The sequence below is a fragment of the Hippichthys cyanospilos genome, chromosome 15 (assembly GCF_059441005.1).
Source record: "Hippichthys cyanospilos isolate Australia breed blue-spotted pipefish chromosome 15, RoL_Hcya_1.0, whole genome shotgun sequence".
Lineage (NCBI taxonomy): Eukaryota > Metazoa > Chordata > Actinopteri > Syngnathiformes > Syngnathidae > Hippichthys > Hippichthys cyanospilos.
Genome location: NC_142383.1, coordinates 17503168 through 17521823, shown reverse-complemented (window position 1 = coordinate 17521823; position 18656 = coordinate 17503168). Strand labels below are relative to the sequence as shown.

Here is an 18656-nt window from a genome sequence, read left to right as displayed (position 1 = left end):
GCCGCGCAGCCGTTTCCCGTTTCCTGTCGATGAGGAAGTGGCGCCGAAGTTAAGCCCGCCCCCTCCGCCGATGCTCCTCTGGATTTCGGAGAAGGGAAAGCTGCCGCATTCCCTGCACTGATTTTGCAACCATATTTTTTAATAATGATTTCAACTACTACGCCTTTCATTTTTGTTACTTTCTGTTTGACTTTTTTTTTAATCCATTACTATTTCATGAGTTTTCTTTTTTTTTTCCCCAAAAAGTTTTGATTAGACAGGAAAGTAAAATCGATTACCAAATTTATAGATAACCATTTTCATGATTAATTGCTTGAAGATACACTTAACTCGTTTATAATCCCCTAGACATATTTGTAAGTTTATTTATTTATTTTTTTAGTCTAGCCATTTAATCCCTGGTACATGATTTTTACATTTTTTTTAAGTGTTTGGAAGGTCTATAGATGGCTGATACTAAATATAATTAAAAACTAAAGTAATCATTACTTTTTAGACAAACTCCTGAAAAAAAAAAAAATAATATATATATATATATATATATATATATATATATATATATATATATATATATACACACACCCGAGATTGGTTGTGTGAATTAAAAAAAAAATCCAAAATACCGTAAATCTTTGGGTTCGAATGAGTTTATTTAAGATTGTCCAGTAAATATTCTTCTCATTGTGTCGTCCCCTTCAAAGGTATATAATTATTTTTGTTGTTTTGTTGTTGAAATATTTCCAAACATTTGCTTTTACTTTGGAAAGCGTTAACAACGATTAGTCAAGCGTGAGATGACCAAAAAATTCACAATAAGTATTGTGCGATCAAATCTAAACAAAAACGCGGGTTCCACTGTCCCCGCCCACTTTATTCTCGAAATTGCAAAAAAATTGCCGTGCCTGCCTGAGAAAACGATCACTTAGCTTTCACCCGGCAACACATGCGTTCTAGTTCCATGATTTCCTTAAAAAAAAAAAAATTGGGGTGGTCCAAAGAGGAGATAAAACCCTCGTTTTTACGGCCCCGCTCATTCAAACCGAATTACGGGAGTATATCATAAAAAACGCAGCAAAAAGTGCTTCCAAATCACTTTTAGTCGCAGGATGGGAACATGTCGACTTTGCTTTCTTTTTTCTTTTTTTTTTTTTTTTTTGTCTTAATCAGTGCCCAACAGTGACAGGAAGTCCGCTGTGGGGATTGTCCGTGCAGTTCCTGCCTGAGTTGCAACAGGAAGCGCCGCATAAAACCAAGTGGGAAAACGCCCAGAGATCATTTTGGAGCACGGAGGAGGACCGCCACCGGGACGGGACGCACGGGACGGCTCCATGATGGAGGACGCAGACGGAGGGCCGCGGGGCCGTAGTCCGAGGGGGGCCGCCAGGGCCCGCGCGCAGGTAAACACGAATACAAAAAAAACGTACCTTGAAAGCAATGCAAACTTCAGGGAGCAACATTTGGATCCATTTTTTTCATCTTTGTATTTTTAAAGAATACTTTCTACCAGAGATGGGATAACGAAGCCTCGTGAACCACTTGTCGTTTTTTTTTTTTTACTCCTCTAGATGGCGGCATTGGTGTAAAAATATAGGGTAGTGTGACCGAAATGGATTTTGCATGAAAAAAGCAAAAGTGCAATCTAGAGGAGCAAAAAATATCAAACGTGAGGCTTCGTTTCACGGGTTTGTACATTGGATTTGTCAATTTAAATGAAAAAGGATCAATTACACTAAACATATTTGTGTAATATTAGCCCCTTCCTCCTAAAAAAAATGTTAAATATTTTCTGTTTGGTAGCACAAACAAAACACTTAAAAAAATTTGATATATATTTTGATAAAAGTTCTCTTTAGAATTTGAAAAAATATATATTTAAATTATATATTTAAATATAGTTTCAAATATTCAAGTATTTGTAAATTTGAAAATCTAATATTTTTAAACTCTAGACAGTTTAATAAAAAATATTTATTTGGTATATTTATAATGAACTTATACTTATAATGAACATTATAATCTCAAAAGTAATGAAAGTATTTCTGCATATGTACAGTATATATGTACGTATATAAACAGTCACATTTTAAATAAGTAGTATTACATTTAAACTAAAAACATTCTTTAAAAACTACTTCTCACGCTGACCACAGAGGGGAAAAGTACCGTTATTATATAACACGAAAAAAAAATCTGAATTTTGGGACTGACTTCTATCGTTCGTCATCAAAAAGAGACAAAAAACGATGACGTCAGTGAGTATCTGGAGGTCCGTCGGAGGGTGAGGGGAGGGGGGTGTAAATGGGGGGAGGTGCTCCCATCACCCCCCATGCGCACAGTGTGTGTGACAGTCTGAACTGACCAGTCACACACACACACCACACACACAAAATGACCGACAACAATTATTATTATTAATCGGATTACTATGACTGGGATTATAACGAGTGGATTTGAATTGGACTGGTACAGGAACCGATCTTGGTGAACGATTTTTTTTTTTCCTTTCGACTTTTTGGAGTTTTCCCACAGAAAAGGTGAATGTTGTGTGCACGCTTCTTTCTGTTTAGTGTGTGCGCGTAAACTCGCTCGGTCGCTTCTTACGCGCACGCGACAGTTGAGCGTGAACGCGCATTTCGTGAGTGCTTAGCGGTCCCTGGTGGCGGGGCGGGGAAATGGCGTCCTCCTGTGGACAATTGCGATCATGACACAAGAGTGTTACGTTTTGAAATGTTCATTCGTTAGTTTTTATTTTGTTTTGAGGCTTAGTTTTGATTTTCGAGGCAGGTTACTTGGTTTTTACTCGTTCAAGTTGTTCGTTTTAGTTTCGTTTTTGTTCGTATTTAAGAAATTTTTCGTCTTTTCTTTTCGGTTAAGTAAAATTGTGTCGAGCATTCAAAAAATGTTAATAGTTTATAAAAAACCGACCAATATAAAGGTAGCTGCATCACAATCCGATTTAAATAAAACAAGGAAGCCCACGTTTGCAAAATTGCTAGTTTGTCGCGTATTGGAGGCTTAAACTTCTGCTGAGAATTATTACATTTAGCTAAACAGCATATTTTTGTTATTTTCGTATTTTTACAGTTATATAATCAAAAAAAAAGAAACCACCGCTTACCTGACGTAGCGTTTCGAGCCACAAGTCAAACAACCCACTCGTCACTAAAGAGCGACGTACTTAAAAGTGGGGCTTTCTATTTGCGAATGTTAATGACGTCACGCACACGCGACAGGACTACAACTAACAAGGGATCCTCTGTTAAATTTATTGCGAGACAAAAATGAAAGACACACATTTTAGACTTTATAAAACGTACGTAGTCATTTTGCTATCATTAAAAAATAATTGATTTTTATTTTATTTTGTTGTATTTTTTCACTTTTAATTGCTTAATTTCTGTCAACTAAAATAATAATGACTCATCACAAAGAGTTCTTAAATCGAAAACAAGATGACTGAACCTACAGGGAACGGAACATACTAATGAGGTTGGAAAGTTCTAATTCTGACAAATATTTGAAGGATAAGCACATCCAGGCAAACTAAAAATGGTATGCTCCGAGGTACGTCTTAAATTTGAAGATCCTTCAAGAGAAAAGCCCATGAAAATGTGAAAATTTTTAAAGTTTGGGAGCGTTTTTAAATTACTTTAAAAGGACAAATTATAAAGCTTTGATAGTTCTGCTTTTGAAGCATCAACATTTTTATGCTCAGACCCAAAACAAAAAATAACATCTAAAAAAAAAGAATGTTATTGTCATGAAAGACAAAGAAATAGGACAGATTATTGACAAATTTCCCTCTCGATTCCATGATTTGTGGTTGTGCGTCCCAGGCGGTCCTCGGTTTGGCGCGGCGCATTCCCGGTCTTCCCCTGGCTCCAGCTGGCACGACTCGGAAGAGTGTGAGAGCAGAAGAGAGCGAGCGGGGGAACGTGCTGGGAAAAGGACATGATCCAAACGACGTTCCTCGCCGCCGCCCTTCTCGTCCTCCTCGCCGAGGCCGCGCCCTCGTCCTACGCTCAATACCACCATGGGTAAATCCAAGCCATCTTTTTTTTTAACGGTTTCTGACAAAATACACATAATTGGTTTTCAACATTGTTTTCATAAAATCGCAAAGTCATGCTAACGTTGCGACAAGTTGACACATTTATCTGAGAAATAACAAGTCCACCATTATGCGGATGCAAAATGGCTGCCTCACCCTAGCACTTGACTTCTGGTGTATGGAAATGACATCGTAAAGCTCCCTCTAGTGGCGGTAATGCTAAAAAAACATCTTGAGTGGCAAAAAACTCAAATTCTGAAAGATCTTGAGAAAACATGTTGCACATCACAAACTTTGTTTGGGGAATGACACGTGGAAAGAGATTTTGGAATAGATTTTGCTTTTAAACAATAATACTTACGTCTTTACCGCAATATTATGGATGTATTAAAAAGAAAAAAGTTCAATCGTGTAAGACTGGGGTTACATTCCAAAAAACAATTTTTTTTCTTATGCTTTTTTGATATTTATTTGGATTTGTTTTAGTTTTTTTTTTTATTACTATAGTGATATCATTTTGTTTACAGTTTTTGTCGGTAAATGTTTTTTCATGTATTATTTTTTATTTAATTCAACTTGCATAGAATAATTCAACTTTCATAGAAGTAAAAAAATTTTTTTTAAAAATCAGTTTACATCCCGGCTGCCACGCTAAACTGAATCCAGCTCCTGACTCACTAGGCCACGCCCCTTAAAGAGGCACGTCCAATAAACGAATGGATAAATACCAAGGAATAAAAGTAAGAATAATTGACAAAATTGAAGGAAATGACATTTCTTGGTCTTTGTGTTTCTAGGAGGAGGGTGTGTGGCGGCGGACAAGCCCGCAACCATCAACGACGGCATCATCACGTCGTCACGGCAACCGAGTCGTACATCCTGCCCCTGCACAAGCCTTACATGACCGTGTGTCATGGCCACCGCCTCTGCAGCACCTACACGTGAGAAAATTCGTCATTTCGATTTTCATATTTTTGTCATTAAATGATTTTATTTGAAATAATCATCGGACGCATTGAACAAGGTCTAAAAAAATTCTGATAGGCCGCTTGAATAGCACAAACGCACGCACACACACATACACACACAAGTGGGTCAAAGTGGAATGTAGCGTAGTTATCAAATATTTTGTGTAACTACGGGAAATGTGCGCCCGCAGAGACCGCTCCGGTTGTTTATTTTGGTCGTCCTCCTTTTGGCTCTCTCGTTCCCACCATTTTTTTTTCCTGTTGCACCACTAGTCAAGTTTAAGCTTTGCTCTTGAAGATGTCTGCGCACTTTCCTGGTTTTCCAAGTGAAAGGGCGGATGGAAGGCAGCTGCTTGTCTTTTTTGCCGTCTTCGCTTTTGTGAAATTTTCTTCCTCTGCAGCTTTCCAGACATCAAATTAATACGCTTCTCAAAGTCATGATTGGACATTTATCTTGCTGTAAACAAGATGGAGGGGCCAGATACACGAAATCGGCCGTAAACTGGCGAGGAAACAGGAAATCTTCCCACATGCGATTAAAAAAAAAAAAAAAAAACTCAAATTTTTCACAATATCGTCAACCCCGGGAAATGGTCTAAAATGGCCGTAAAATGGCCGCTTTGAAGCAGAATGGAGCACTTCCTGTGGGTTTTGTGGAATGGATTTTTCAAACTTTTTGTAGGCTTACTCATGAAAACATTTTTCAGGAGTAATTTTCTCCATGTCGTATGCAAAATATTTGGCACAAAGGGGTCTATGATTTGAAAAAAGGGCCGCTAAAATGTTTTGAAACTTTTTGTGGGTCTACTCATGATACCAGCTACTCGTGATAGTTGCCGTTATTAACTTTGATGCTTCTAAGTCCAAAATCTGTCTATAGATGACCCCTAAAAATGGGATGTAAAAAAGCTGCTTCAAACCAAAATGGCCGACGTTAAATGGCTGCTTCAATTCAAAATGGCCAACTTCCTATGTGTTTGAGTGTTGGACTTAGCCTTTTTTGTGTGTCTACTCATGATAGTTAATGCTATTAGTAAGTTTGATGCTTCTAATTCAAAAATCCGTCCCCTAAAATTGACCGTAATATTACCGCTTCACACCAAAATGGCCGACTTCCTGTGTGTTTAAGGGTATGATTTCCTGAGACTTTTTTGTTGGTCTACTCATGATGGTTACTGTTATCATTAAGTTGGTTGCGTCTAAGTAAAAAAGTTGCCAATGAATGACCCCTTAAAATCGGCCTAAAATGACCGTAAAATAACCACTTCACACCAAAATGGCCGACTTCCTGTGTGTTTAAGGCTATGATTTCCTGAGACTTTTTTGTTGGTCTACTCATGATGGTTACTGTTATCATTAAGTTGGTTGCGTCTAAGTAAAAAAATTGCCAATGAATGACCCCTTAAAATCGGCCTAAAATGACCATAAAATAGCCGCTTCAAACCAAAATGGCTGACACGCACAACCAAAATTTGTTTCACATTAGAGTCATCAAAACAAAATCTGGACAAAATCTCTAAGACAAATTCATCGACCCATCAAAAAGGAGACGTAAAGTGACCGCTTTGAATCAAAATGGCCGACTTCCCGTGTGATTTTGCGCATGGCTTCTTGTTGTTTCATGTTTTCATCTTGTCTCCACAGAACGGTGTACACGGTGGCGTACCGCCAGGTGAGCAGAGTGACGTCTTTCCCCAACTTCTACCCCGAATGTTGTCCCGGATGGAGACGCTATCACTCGCTTCACTGTAACCAAGGTAAACATTTACGGCACATTTATAGCCATGCTAACTATATGCTATATGCTAACTACCTAGGTAAGGGTAAAAATGCTACAAGCTATTCTATTGGTTTATCGAGCCCAAAATCGTTAAATTTGAAAGAAATTGTAATTGGAAAAAGTGTAAAATTAGTTTGACTAGGTTCCCCTTTTCATATTCACGCCATTTTTTTTTTTTTTTTGTATTCCAGATGTGGACGAGTGCTTGGAGCATCCGTGCGCGCACGAGTGCGCCAACACCATGGGTAGTTTCCGATGCTCGTGCCGCGAGGGTTTCGTCCTGGCCGATGACGCTCGCTCCTGCCGCCGTCTCGGGACGTCCGCCCCCGCTCCGGCGCCGCCATCAGGTGGGCGAAGGAAAGGCAAACGCGCGCGTGTCCGCGTGTGCGTCTCGTGTATTTTTGTGAAGACGAAGAAGACGACGACGAGATCATAGCCAGCCTCGCGGCTCATTATTACTTTTGGTACGCGCTATGCCGCTCTCAACTCGTACCGTGAGTAATAATGCACTGCGACTGGCGCCCCCTACGGCTCACACCCATTATGAATCTGTGTTTTTCTCCAAGTCAAGTTTATTTGAATCAGCGCAGGGCTTCCCAGGTGAAAAAGAAATCACATTTTGTGTTATTTTGCTTTTTAAATGTTTTACATAAAAGCTATAAATGAGAACCGACATCCACTATTTGAGTGCCATATAAAGCGTGATATTGCCATCCAGTGGACACAAATGCTAATTGCACGCTGTCCCACCTGCATTTTCTCTGAGATTTGATGCGGGTTAATAAATATGACGGTGTATTATAGCTTAGGGTTAAACCCCTTAGCTGGCTTTGTTTTCGTGTTACACTTATATCACTGTGATGTGTTTCAATTGCAGTGTAACTGTAGAATCCCAGACATGGTGTTGTCTTTAAGTGTAAGTATAAAAACAGAAAAAATATTAGTATAAGCGCAGACAGAAGTAGACCAGCGCCTGATGAATGACGGACAAAATTTCACCCTCTAGTGGCGGTGGAAGGTTGGGCAAAAGTATACCTGACGGCGGAGTTTAGCAACTTTTTGTTGCTAAACTGCGCTAGCAAAGAGCAGTTCTGTAATCTGAAAGGATTTGTGGAGGACCTCCGTGTCTGGCTGTGAAAGTGTAAAAATTGCAAGGTTAGCAGATACCTACATTCCGTCGTTGAAAGACTTTTTTTTTTTTTTTTTTGGCCCGGTTGGCCTACACCTGCGCTTTTGGTTCCAGCCGCTTCTGGTTCCAACCGCGCCTCGTCCGCATCTGAGTTCACGGCGTTCTCGCTCCGCCAGTAAACTCCAGCACATCTGGGAGAGATTGAATAGCTCTATTTTTAGTCACCTCTACTTTTCCCGCCGTTCCCATGTACTAGCCCCCCTTTAACCGCACCCCCCACTCATGTTTTACATTCCCTCAACCTCCCTGCAACTTTTCTGTCTGGCGGCGTTACGGATACCACCTGCCGCCGATTTACTTGTGTTGACGGGGTTGTTTTTATTTTTTTTTTAGCTACGGAAAGCTAAATTGAGCAAAGAGTTTAAAAAGTTGAAACGTTTTCGCTCCGACTGTGGCGGCTCTTCACTGCTACCTGCTAATGCTGCGCTTACCCTCCGAAACTGCAGGCGGAGCGTTGAGCACCATACCCGAGAACATGACGGAAGAAGTGCAGAACTTGAGGAGCAGGGTGGAGCTCCTGGAGAAAGTATGTACACGCAAAGATTCAAAAGGCCAGTCAAAGAAAAAAAAAAGTTTGCACGATTTTACTTTTTAACTCATTCAATGCCAGGGACGTATTTTCACGTTTTTTAAAGACATTCAATCCCGGATACTTAAGATTTAATACTTAGGTATCTGTGAATGACGGTCCAGACTCTTAAAAATGTGAAAATACGTCCCTCTTGAGAAGTCAAAATTCTGACTTTAACGTCAGAATTCTCTCGCGATAAAGTCAGAAATCCTGCCTTTTTTTATCTGTAGATTTCCATATTTTTGTTTTTATTTTTGTAATTCCATCCAGAAGCTGCAAGTGGCGCTGGCGCCTTACAGCAGCGCATTCCCAGAGGAGGAGGCGTCAGACAACAGCGCCACCTTGCTGTCGCACTCCTTCCGCCAACTGGACCGCATCGATTCTTTAAGCGAGCAGATCGGATTCCTAGAGGAACGTTTAGGAACCTGTAAGCGAAGCAAAGTCGGACATTTTTCGATTTTCTTTTCTAATTTTGCCGCTCCTCTTAGGTTCCTGCCGGGAAAACTAAAACAACAAGGCCGACACGCACATGGTGGAGATCGGACTCATTGAGTCATCAACCGGATGGACCCCACAAAGTCTTGAAATATCAAGCATCTCCTTGATGTTTCCAATAATAATTGAAAATGAAGCTTCATGAAGCACCTGTTATTTTTTTGATGGTGCTCTTGGGTCTCTTTGAACAAAGAGTGCCATCTAGTGGAGAAAGAAAAAACCAAGAAAGTATGTACACGCAAAGATTTAAAAGGCCAAAGAAAAAAAAAAGTTTGCAAAATTTTACTTTTTAACTCATTCAATGCCAGGGACTCATTCAACGCCAGGGACGTATTTTCACGTTTTTTAAAGACATTCAATCCCAGATACTTAAGAGCGCTTCATGAAGCTTCACGTATGTAAATGGTCTTTGATGTGTAAAAAAAATAACCCGTCTGATTGGTCAGTATTTATCTTGTTTCAAATTTTATTTAAAAGTACGTCCAGTTTGTTTCTCCATACATGTTTTTGTTACGTTTTGTAATAAAAAGAGAAATCATTGAAGAAAAATCTGATGCGTACAAAGCACCGCGGGAAGAAGGTGACGGAAGCAGGCAAAAAAAAATGGAAGACGAAAATGAAAAACAAATTAATTTATTGAAATATTTGCAAGGCATTCACATTTATCCCACTTTTTTTTAGTAATTGAAAAACACAACATTGTCAATATTAGCCAGAATACTGAGAATGGGGGGGCGGGGCTTAGTGAACACGCATGCACGCACACACACACACGGCAGGGTATTACGAATATTCAGTTTTTGAATCACTTTAATAGCTTTGGTGAACGTAAAAAGTAGAAAAAAAAATGTCCATTTTAATGGGGGTCGAAAGTTGTTTTTTTTGCCATAAATGGCACCGCATTTGGCATACATAACTGCACAACCAATCAAATGGTTAAGTCAAAAAAAAGGGGGCGGGTACATCCCTGATTTTTTTTTTTTTTTTAAGTTTTTGGTCACAAATGAAACAAAAAATATAAATTAAATTACAAACGGATCAGTTTTGGTTCGATCTGACATTCAAAACAGCATTTTTAACAAAACCTTTTTTTTTCCACCCAACATTTTCAATCTCAAAACCCAAAATTTGGTGATGAAAGTATTTTTTCCCCGATATCAACACAAAGACTAACATCAGTAGAATATATATTTTTTTAAAGCAAAATCTTATGAACAATTTCCATAACGAAAGTCAACACAAAGTGTAATACGAGACTACAATACCAACGCTACGAGATTAAAATCTGAGATTAAAATCGCCTATTAGGTAGCGGCGGGAAAAAAAGCCAAATGATTGATTAGTACTTAACATTCCCACGACCATTCAACGCAACATCAACTCTGTGCGCTTGTGTGCGTGCGTAAAGCCGAAGCGAATACGGGCGAGCGTCACTCGTCAAACCAGCTATATATCGAACATTGAATCAATAGACGCGCGCTAGCGCAGATGCTAGCTCAGCGCGCAATGACGTCAGCCCACTTCCAAAACGCGCGCACACAAAAACAATTTTACGATGCAGTTAGTAGCTTATCCCGAAGAGACGAGAGGGATACATTCGCAGAACGTTACTTAAGGCCGAAATTTCTTCGTTAAATATATGAAACGCTAAGGGGTTAAGTCGCAAAGGTAAAAAAAAAAAAGGTTAAATTGAATGCCACTTCAGTGTGACAAGTAAAGAAACGAGACTGAGGAATGATTGAAGAATTTTTGGAAAGCGGTAAAATGCGGAGAAAATAGTTGTAACCACAACATTTTCAATAATCAATCGCGATCATTCGCGTTTTTCAACTGGTATTGACGCTTGAAATTTCCATAGTCTTGGAATTCAGAAAAATCACCAAATAAACATCTTGATTGTTGTCGTAGCTTTGTTTGTCCCATGTAAAATTCGCCTTCAAAATCTGACTGAAAAGTGCGCAAAATGTTCATGTTGAGTCATTGAGCAACTTTTTTTTTTGTTAAACTCTACAAACATCTTTGTGCTGCGGATTATGAGTTCCATTTTTCTAAACACTTTCAAAAACTTTTAATTTTCCAAATGAAAACATTAAGAGCCCATATATATATATATATATATATATATATATATATATATATATATATATATATATACACACATACACACACACACACACACACACACCGAAGTCACACTGCATTTCTTATAATGTATATTCAGTGCATACATATATATGTATTATATATATATACATATATGTATATTAGCGCAGAGTAACGTCCAGATAACTGTGACAATAGCAGTCTCGTTTTTTTATTGTCACCACATGTGATCAGTTCCTTAATAACCTCGGCTTTCTAACACACAAGATGAACTCAATGGTGAGTGGACCTTCAAAACATCCCAAAATAAGCAAAAGAAAAAGGCAACAAAACAAAAAAACTGCATCGAAAGAGAGGGAGGCGCAAGGGCATGCACGAGAACCAACGTCCATGTGGGCCCGCCGTCCGTCACTCCGCTCGCAGACACGGCGAGGGTCGGGACCGAGCGGGCCGGGCCGGGCCGGGCCGGGCCGGGCCGGCCGGAGATCAAAGTGGCGCGGTGGGCGCGGAGGGGCGGCCGAGGTTGACGAAACGACGGGCGAGCGGGCGGGCGGGACATCAGTGCGCGACGGGCCCGTTGCCGCACGTCAGGCCGGAGATGTCCAGGAAGGCCGAGCGCATGGCGTCGAAGGACTTGTCGCTGAGGGACGCCACGTCCTCGCTCGTCATGCCCTTGGTCTCGATCTTGGGGAGGATCTTCAACCGGATGGTCCCTGCGCCGCAGGTGGCGACGACACTCACGCGCTGTGCTTACCGCTAAAAAAAAGCTAGCTAGCTAGCTAGCTAGCTAGCTAGGTGGCGGCACTTACCCGATTTGAATTGCTTCTCCTCCCGCAGGTAGAAGTTACTGTAGGAGGAGAAGACCACCGGTATGATGGGCGCCTGCAGACAGGAAGTCAAATGACACATTATGACAGATGAGGAAAACAGGAGATTGTTGTCCCGTGTAGGACACAGAGTACTTGCCAGAAATCACCATGCTAAATTTTTACCAACTGCAGCTTCCCTAATTTGTCCATGTCAAATTCCAGTCTTGCAAAGATTACAGGGTAGATTGTTGTCCCGTGTAAGACACAGCCAGTACTTACTAGAAATCCCTCCGCTAATTTGACCAAGTGCGGCTTCCTTTATGGATGGCTTGACTGGCATGTCCTTTTCAATGTCCAGTCATGCAAATATTACAGAGCGGATTGTTGTTCCATGTAGGAAACTGCCAGTACTTGCCAGAAATCTCCCTGCTAAATGTTAGCAAGTGCAGCTTCCCTCATGGAGGGCTCTAGCGGCGTGTCCATGCCAACGCAGAGACATGCAAAGATTACAGGGCAAAATGTTGTTTTGTGAAGGACACAGCCAGTACTTGCTAGAAATCGCCCTGCATTACCCCAAATCTGTCTGCTAGCAGAGACAGGAATGGCGGAATGTCTCACTTGACTCATCACTGATGTCAAGAATACTAAATTGTCCTGAAATTAAGTTTGATTGCTAGTAGTGCTAATTAAGGGAGCTAAGCTAAGCTAACATTGTATTTTAAGATGCCTATTATCAGTGGTTAGCAGCGGCGCCGACGTTAGCGGCTAGTGCTAAACTGCTCCATATAGGCTGGCGAGAGCCATCTGATTGTTTTCAATAGACGAAAATGTTGACAAAGTTGCCGTTCCTACTGATCACTAAAAAAACAAACAAACAAACAAAAAACAAGTTTACGCAAATGCGCTGTTCTAGCTAGCAAAAATTGCAACTTTTCTTTTTGGAATCACTTCATTGAATTGTTATCCATATACCTATTTATTTGATCAAAATTTCAATATGCTAACTGTAATAAAATAAAGACTTAGCTGATTTTTTCTTTTTTTTTAATTGTATGTTTACTGTCCTCATTTAGTGAAATTCCTCACACCTGTCCTGGCCTTGAGCATGTGCTCTGACGGAACTCTTCCACCCGTTGACCCCCCCAGGCGAGGCAGCTGAATAACGAGCGCAGCTGTCTGTTACCCCGTGGCAAAGTGACGGTGTCAAGAAAAAAAAAAGAACTAAAACAATGGATGTAGGCATGAACGCAACATCACTTATTACGCTTAAATCAGGTCAAAAGTTCAAATTCAGCATCAGTATCTTTGGCCTGCCAGCAAAGACATTGAAAAAAAATGAGATACAGCTTAAATATGTGCCTACTGCCATCTAGTGGAAAAGCATATCATTGCGCTGCGTGTCACTACACCAGGCATGTGGCTTAGAGTGATAAATACGATTGTTTTGACATTTAATAATCGGATAAATTATTTTGATACTTAATTGTTTAGAAACCGGAAATTTCTTGAGTCTTTCAGATTATTTTGGAAAAGAATGATGGACATAGGTACTGACTTGCGCTTGGACGGCCAAGTGGAAGGCGCCTTTTTTGAAGGGCAACAGGTCCCCGCTGTGGTTCCGCGTTCCCTCTGGAAACACCCACAGCCGGATCTACGGAAAGTTGGAATAGTCCGTAAAAACGTGTTGTGGGCGGGTCCCGTTTCAAATGGGATTTCATCCCACACCTGCTGGTCCAGCATGGATTTGGCGGCGTCGCCCAGGACGCTCTTGGCGTCTCGGGTCTTCTTGCGATTGATGAAGATGATGCCGCCCAGCCAGCAGACCAGGCCCACCGTGCCGGCGTAGATCAGCTCCTTCTTGGCGATCATGGAGCAGCGGTCCGGAAGGATCTCCATCATGCCTGCCCCAACGCCGTTTTGGAAATCGTTCAATTGAAGTCAATGATCGTTCAATCCCAAAGACATGTTTTTATATATATTAGTATCTACCTAAAGTAATTGATTGCTTTACAAAGTAATTGACAAGTACTTTAGTATGAAAAGTTAGCACCTTAGACCTTTAAAGTAATTGTAAAGTAATTGAATAACACAAAAAGTAATAATTTGCTTTGTAACTTTAGTACCAAAAGTCGTTAATTGCATGAAAATCTTAGTACCAGAAGGAATTAACTGTTTTAGTATTTGAGTACCGCAAGGAACTGATTGCTTTATTATTTGTGTACCAACACAAGTTCAGTACCAAAAGTAACTGATTGGTTTATAACTAATTACCAAAAGTAATTAATTGGATTAGAATGTTAGTACCTAAGGTAAATGATTGCTTTAATATTTGGAACAAATAATAATTTAAAAGTAGTTGGTAAGTACTTTTGTTCCAAAAGTAACTGATTAGTACTTTACTTTCTCAAGTAGATGTTTAATACTTTCTTATTTTAAGTAATTGATTATTTTGGTACCTAAGTACTATAACGTAAGTAATTCATCGCTTTAGTATTTTAGTCCCAAAAGTAATTGTTTGCTTTCTAACATAGTCCCAAAAGTAATCAACTGCATTGAAGCTTTGGTCCCTAAAGTAATCAATTTCTTGGCTATTTGCGTACCAAAAGTACTTGATCAGCACCAAATGTAAATGATTATTACTTTAGTACCTTTTGGATTTGTTTAGTACTTAAGTATGTCATCGATTACTTCAGTACGCTTTCATATGTATTGATTAAGGGATGTCCCAATTTTTTTTTAACCCCTTGGTGTCAATTTCGGCCCGATCTGGGCTATTGATCTAGACGCATCTAACAAAAAGCATAAAAAAAACAAACAAACAAAAAACACTACATCCGCGCGACGGCGCAAATGGGGTTTGCTTACCCACCCAAAACATCGAGGGAGCTCTGGTGGTTGGAGATGATGACGTAGGGGCCCGGGGTCTGCAGGTGCTCCCAGCCGCTCACTTGGAAGCGCAGGCCCAGGAAGTACTTGACGTGCCGAACCAGGGCGCGGATGATTCTGAAGGGGGACAAAAGAGCAGCGTCACTCCTCGGCTGGCGCCGGAATCCTCTTGACACCTTGCTGAATCACACCCCTTTGTCGGCGTGTCCTCGCTTGGACCCCGGGCGCCAGCGTCTCTTGATTTAAACGCTAGCGGCATTGGCTTACGCTTAGAAAAAGTCTACACGCCCCTGATCGAATTTGTCACAAAATACATTCTAATATAACATATTTCGCAAAACGTTTTTCCACCATTGTTGCGATTTAAAAACATCTGAGGGGAAAGTCAAAATAAACAGGCTGAGATAATGCAGTTGCATAAGTGTACACGCCCTTAATTTGGCCCCAATTAACCCCAGATAACGTTCATTTAACAAATAAATGATTTTATTTCAAACACCGTCCTGTATATAAAAAATAGCTTTGGTTTGGACATACAAAAGAATAAAATAAATACTCCACCACTATTAAGATAAACCCGTAATATATACACATACCTTCTATATAACCAACTATCCTTATACATATATATTATGAACTAAATTAGCACATAACACATTACATCACACTATTCTATTCTTTTCTATGCATTTTATGATATATATATATATTTGGGCATTTCAATGAAGTTTATTGTTTACAATGATCTCTCGCTACTTTGCGCCCTCAGGGCATTGCAGATTTTTTTTTTTTGGGGGGGGGGGGGTATATTATATATATCGTGGAGATACGTGTTGTAACAGTTTCCTGCATGCCAGATAGGCGAGTTATTTATGAATGCACTTGCCACTGGCACTCCTTGGAAGTCAAACTACAGTACAATTTTAGTAAGGATTTATTTTTTTACACCATTTTTTTACACTTTGAGTATCAGCTCCAAATATCCTGTACTACTAATAATCAGTATCGGTCGATCTCTACAGCAGAGAAAAACCAAGTTGTTATTTATGTTACAAATTTTGCTGTAGCACTCCTAAACCTAATATGTAACCTTTATCTAAGATAAGCCGGCGGTCAATTGCTTGCTGTTGCCGTTTTTTTTTTTTTTTATGAGCAGTCATAACAGCAAACAATTGAGCTGTGAGCGGGACTCGTGTTCAAGGCTGTTTCCAGGTCATGTAAACTCACAACGTAGTACATTTCTTCATGTCATTTTCAGCTGATCGTAATCGGGGAGAAAAAGATCGTGGGTTTAAGGAAATGTTCGATACCGCTTTTTTTCAGGCCGATACCACTTTGAGTACAGAACCCTTGAGTTGGCACCGATTTTGATACAAAGTACACATATTACTTGTAACTCTGATACACAAAACCGATACACAAAATTTCCCCAAACAACAATAACAGATCATTTTAAAGCTAGAAAGTAAATACGTGTGAAGAAACAGCTGGTAGGGTAACATTCTGGTAGCTGTCACAAGAAGCTAGCGGTAAAATAGCTAGCATCAGCAGTATGGAAATGATACAAAAAGCAAAGATTTGCAATGTGGATGTAAATTGAGCACTATTTTGGGAGGAAAGGATAGTGCTTTGTTCAGTATATGAGTACATTAAGCATCATTGCATAGATCGAAATATAAAGATGCATTATTTGCAGTAAAACAATCTGCCATTACTGGGGAAAAATAAAACAATCAACTCATCCACTGCCAAGGACACTTATACGCGTCAAAGATCCATTTTTACTGGACTAGATCCTCAAAACGGATGCAAAAAAAATGTCATCGGAACATATCTCCAAGCCTGACATAAATAGGAAAAAAAAAAATCAATGTCCAAATCGATGCATTCAAATCAATGTGGAATAGATAAGCATGTGAGTAAACTATAGTGGTCCTAGGAGGGAGCTTTGCGGTACACCCGATAAAAGAGTATGTTGGCTAATCCTGTGAGATCTGGTTTTCTACATCTGCATGCAGCATACGAACGAGACTTTTTCAAAGTACGGTCAGCTGACCAACTCATGTGCGCTAGCTAGCTCCAATCAGTGGTGCCATCTGGTTCTTGGTGGTAATTAAAGCGATGTAGCAATCAAGCATCACAGCCGCGCTACAAACATGACAGGTGCAGTTTGCCCTGCTGCGTTCCGCTCAGGTGACTCACAATTTTGTGAGTCTTGTTTCCAGAGATAGATAAGATCAAAACGTTCGCACAAAAAGCAGCCGGGTGAATTATGCTGATAATATCGGAAACAAATAGTAAGCTAATGTAGCCAGTTACTACATTCTCCAGCGTCGACACTGACTAATTGATGGGATGGTGGTGAGAATACCAAATTCTTTTTCTGTTTTTTTGTCGATGTTGGTCACGAGGAGATGTCAAATATGCTGGGAGTCATGTGAGGTGTTTACAAACTTTATTACAATTTTTTGGGGATTATTCATACATCTGGTTGTACGAGTTAGGAAAGTACTCGGAAAAAGTCAATATTTTATTATGGAAATTATAAGCATTAAAAAAATAGTGTGTCTAACACCCTGTGGGACTAACAAAAGTTAAATTGGTCAAAATATTTTATGTTTAAAAAAAAAAGTAAAAAGAGTGCACAGAAGCCAACGACAAACATTGAAGTTTTTTTTATGGATTTTCTTTGTTTTAAATTTATTTTACAAAAAAAAAACAAAGTAAAAAAGGGAAACAGAAGCAAAACAAAAAACACTCAAGCTTTTTTTGCGGATTTTCTTTTATGACCATAACTTTATTGCGGGTTTACCCCATGTTTTTCTTGATATTCTTCCATTTTTCTAAGTTAGACCAAATATCAATTCCATATATAATTAATTCTTAACAAACGAAACAAAGTTATAAAACGGGCACAAAAGCACAAAAGAAAAAGTTCCCTCTCTCCTTCGCGGATTTTGATTACTGGGCGTATTTTGGGGACTTAACCCTCGCGATAAACGAGGGAACACGGTCGTTAGTTGAAACATCTGCCTGACTATGACGTTGTGTTGAAAGCAGGATTTCCTATGTTCTGTACGAAAATCCAAAGTTTGACAGTTCCGCATAAATGTAGCATAAATGTATTTCTAGGCATTGCATTTCACCCCCCCCGCCCCCCGCGCACACAAGGGAAATTTCCAGAATTGCACCTTGTTGTTGTTATTGTTAGCGGCTAACATATGGCAGCAGCCAAAGCTCGCTCGATTTCCGTTCAAGGCTTCAAAAAGACTTTAGCGCAGACTTTGTCGCCACGGGAAGTGGAGCTTTTGCTTTTAGCCGCGCGATCGCGGCTAGCGTGTTAGCCTAGCAAGCTAACGGGCAGCGGATGGAGCTGTCAAAGCGAGCACGAGTCAAAAGTCGTCACCTCATGTTCTCCACGTCCCTGCCGCCGCTCTTGAGCACGCACAGCGGGATCGCGATTAGCGCCAGCACCATCATCCAGGCCACGTAGAAGACTTTCTTGAAATAAAAGACCAACGCGTGACCGCTGCTCCACAGCAGCAGCAGCAGCACCAGCGGGGCCACCCACAGGAGAACATCCATAGCGGGGGAAGAGGAAAGCTCGCTAGCCGGGGCTCCGCTCACGCTGCTCGGCGAAGGAGAGGCGCCTCGAACCGCTCAAACATAACACGCTACTTGGTACTTTCTCTTCCTCTCCAGTCTTGTGACGACCATGTATCGTTATTCATCTGTTGCGAGGTGGAGCCCAGCGCACGGTTGTCGTCATTCGCTCTTGTTTTTTTTTTTTTTACAATTTCCGGG

General features: G+C 40.3%; 2 protein-coding genes across 6 annotated transcripts in view; one reads left to right on the top strand and one right to left on the bottom strand.

Annotated features, from left to right (window-relative positions):
- Positions 1-10955, top strand: part of egfl7 (EGF-like-domain, multiple 7) — a 20727-nt gene extending 9772 nt beyond the window's left edge. The window contains exons 2-9 of one of the 5 annotated variants that reach the window (XM_088435113.1): positions 1168-1397; positions 3837-4037; positions 4849-4992; positions 6664-6776; positions 6991-7146; positions 8435-8514; positions 8830-8986; positions 9048-10955. In XM_088435113.1, coding sequence (XP_088291239.1) covers positions 3952-4037; positions 4849-4992; positions 6664-6776; positions 6991-7146; positions 8435-8514; positions 8830-8986; positions 9048-9067 — 756 coding nt within the window. In that variant the 5' untranslated portion in view covers positions 1168-1397; positions 3837-3951 and the 3' untranslated portion in view covers positions 9068-10955. Of the gene's footprint in view, positions 1-609; positions 1398-2337; positions 2535-3201; positions 3314-3464; positions 3490-3836; positions 4038-4848; positions 4993-6663; positions 6777-6990; positions 7147-8434; positions 8515-8829; positions 8987-9047 lie in introns of those variants that run through there. The other 4 variants (XM_088435112.1, XM_088435114.1, XM_088435115.1 and 1 more) reach the window with 4 other exon arrangements.
- On the bottom strand, positions 9672-18656 carry agpat2 (1-acylglycerol-3-phosphate O-acyltransferase 2 (lysophosphatidic acid acyltransferase, beta)). The gene is made up of 6 exons (XM_088435111.1): positions 18259-18656; positions 14836-14969; positions 13692-13867; positions 13522-13617; positions 11967-12039; positions 9672-11870 (listed from the first exon to the last, which is right to left on the bottom strand). Exons 1-6 carry the CDS (start codon positions 18435-18437, stop codon positions 11716-11718), a joined length of 813 nt encoding a protein of 270 aa, XP_088291237.1. The 5' UTR covers positions 18438-18656; the 3' UTR covers positions 9672-11715.

What these genes read in the sequence shown, in the direction of transcription:
- agpat2 (XM_088435111.1), bottom strand. Translation starts at nt 18,437, where the DNA reads ATGGATGTTCTCCTGTGGGTGGCCCCGCTGGTGCTGCTGCTGCTGCTG. An exon ending in GAGCTCCCTCGATGTTTTGG is followed by an intron (nt 13,868 to 14,835) that starts GTGGGTAAGCAA and finishes GCGTTGGGGCAG; the next exon opens with GCATGATGGAGATCCTTCCG. An exon ending in ACTTGGCCGTCCAAGCGCAA is followed by an intron (nt 12,040 to 13,521) that starts GTCAGTACCTAT and finishes TCCTGTCTGCAG; the next exon opens with GCGCCCATCATACCGGTGGT.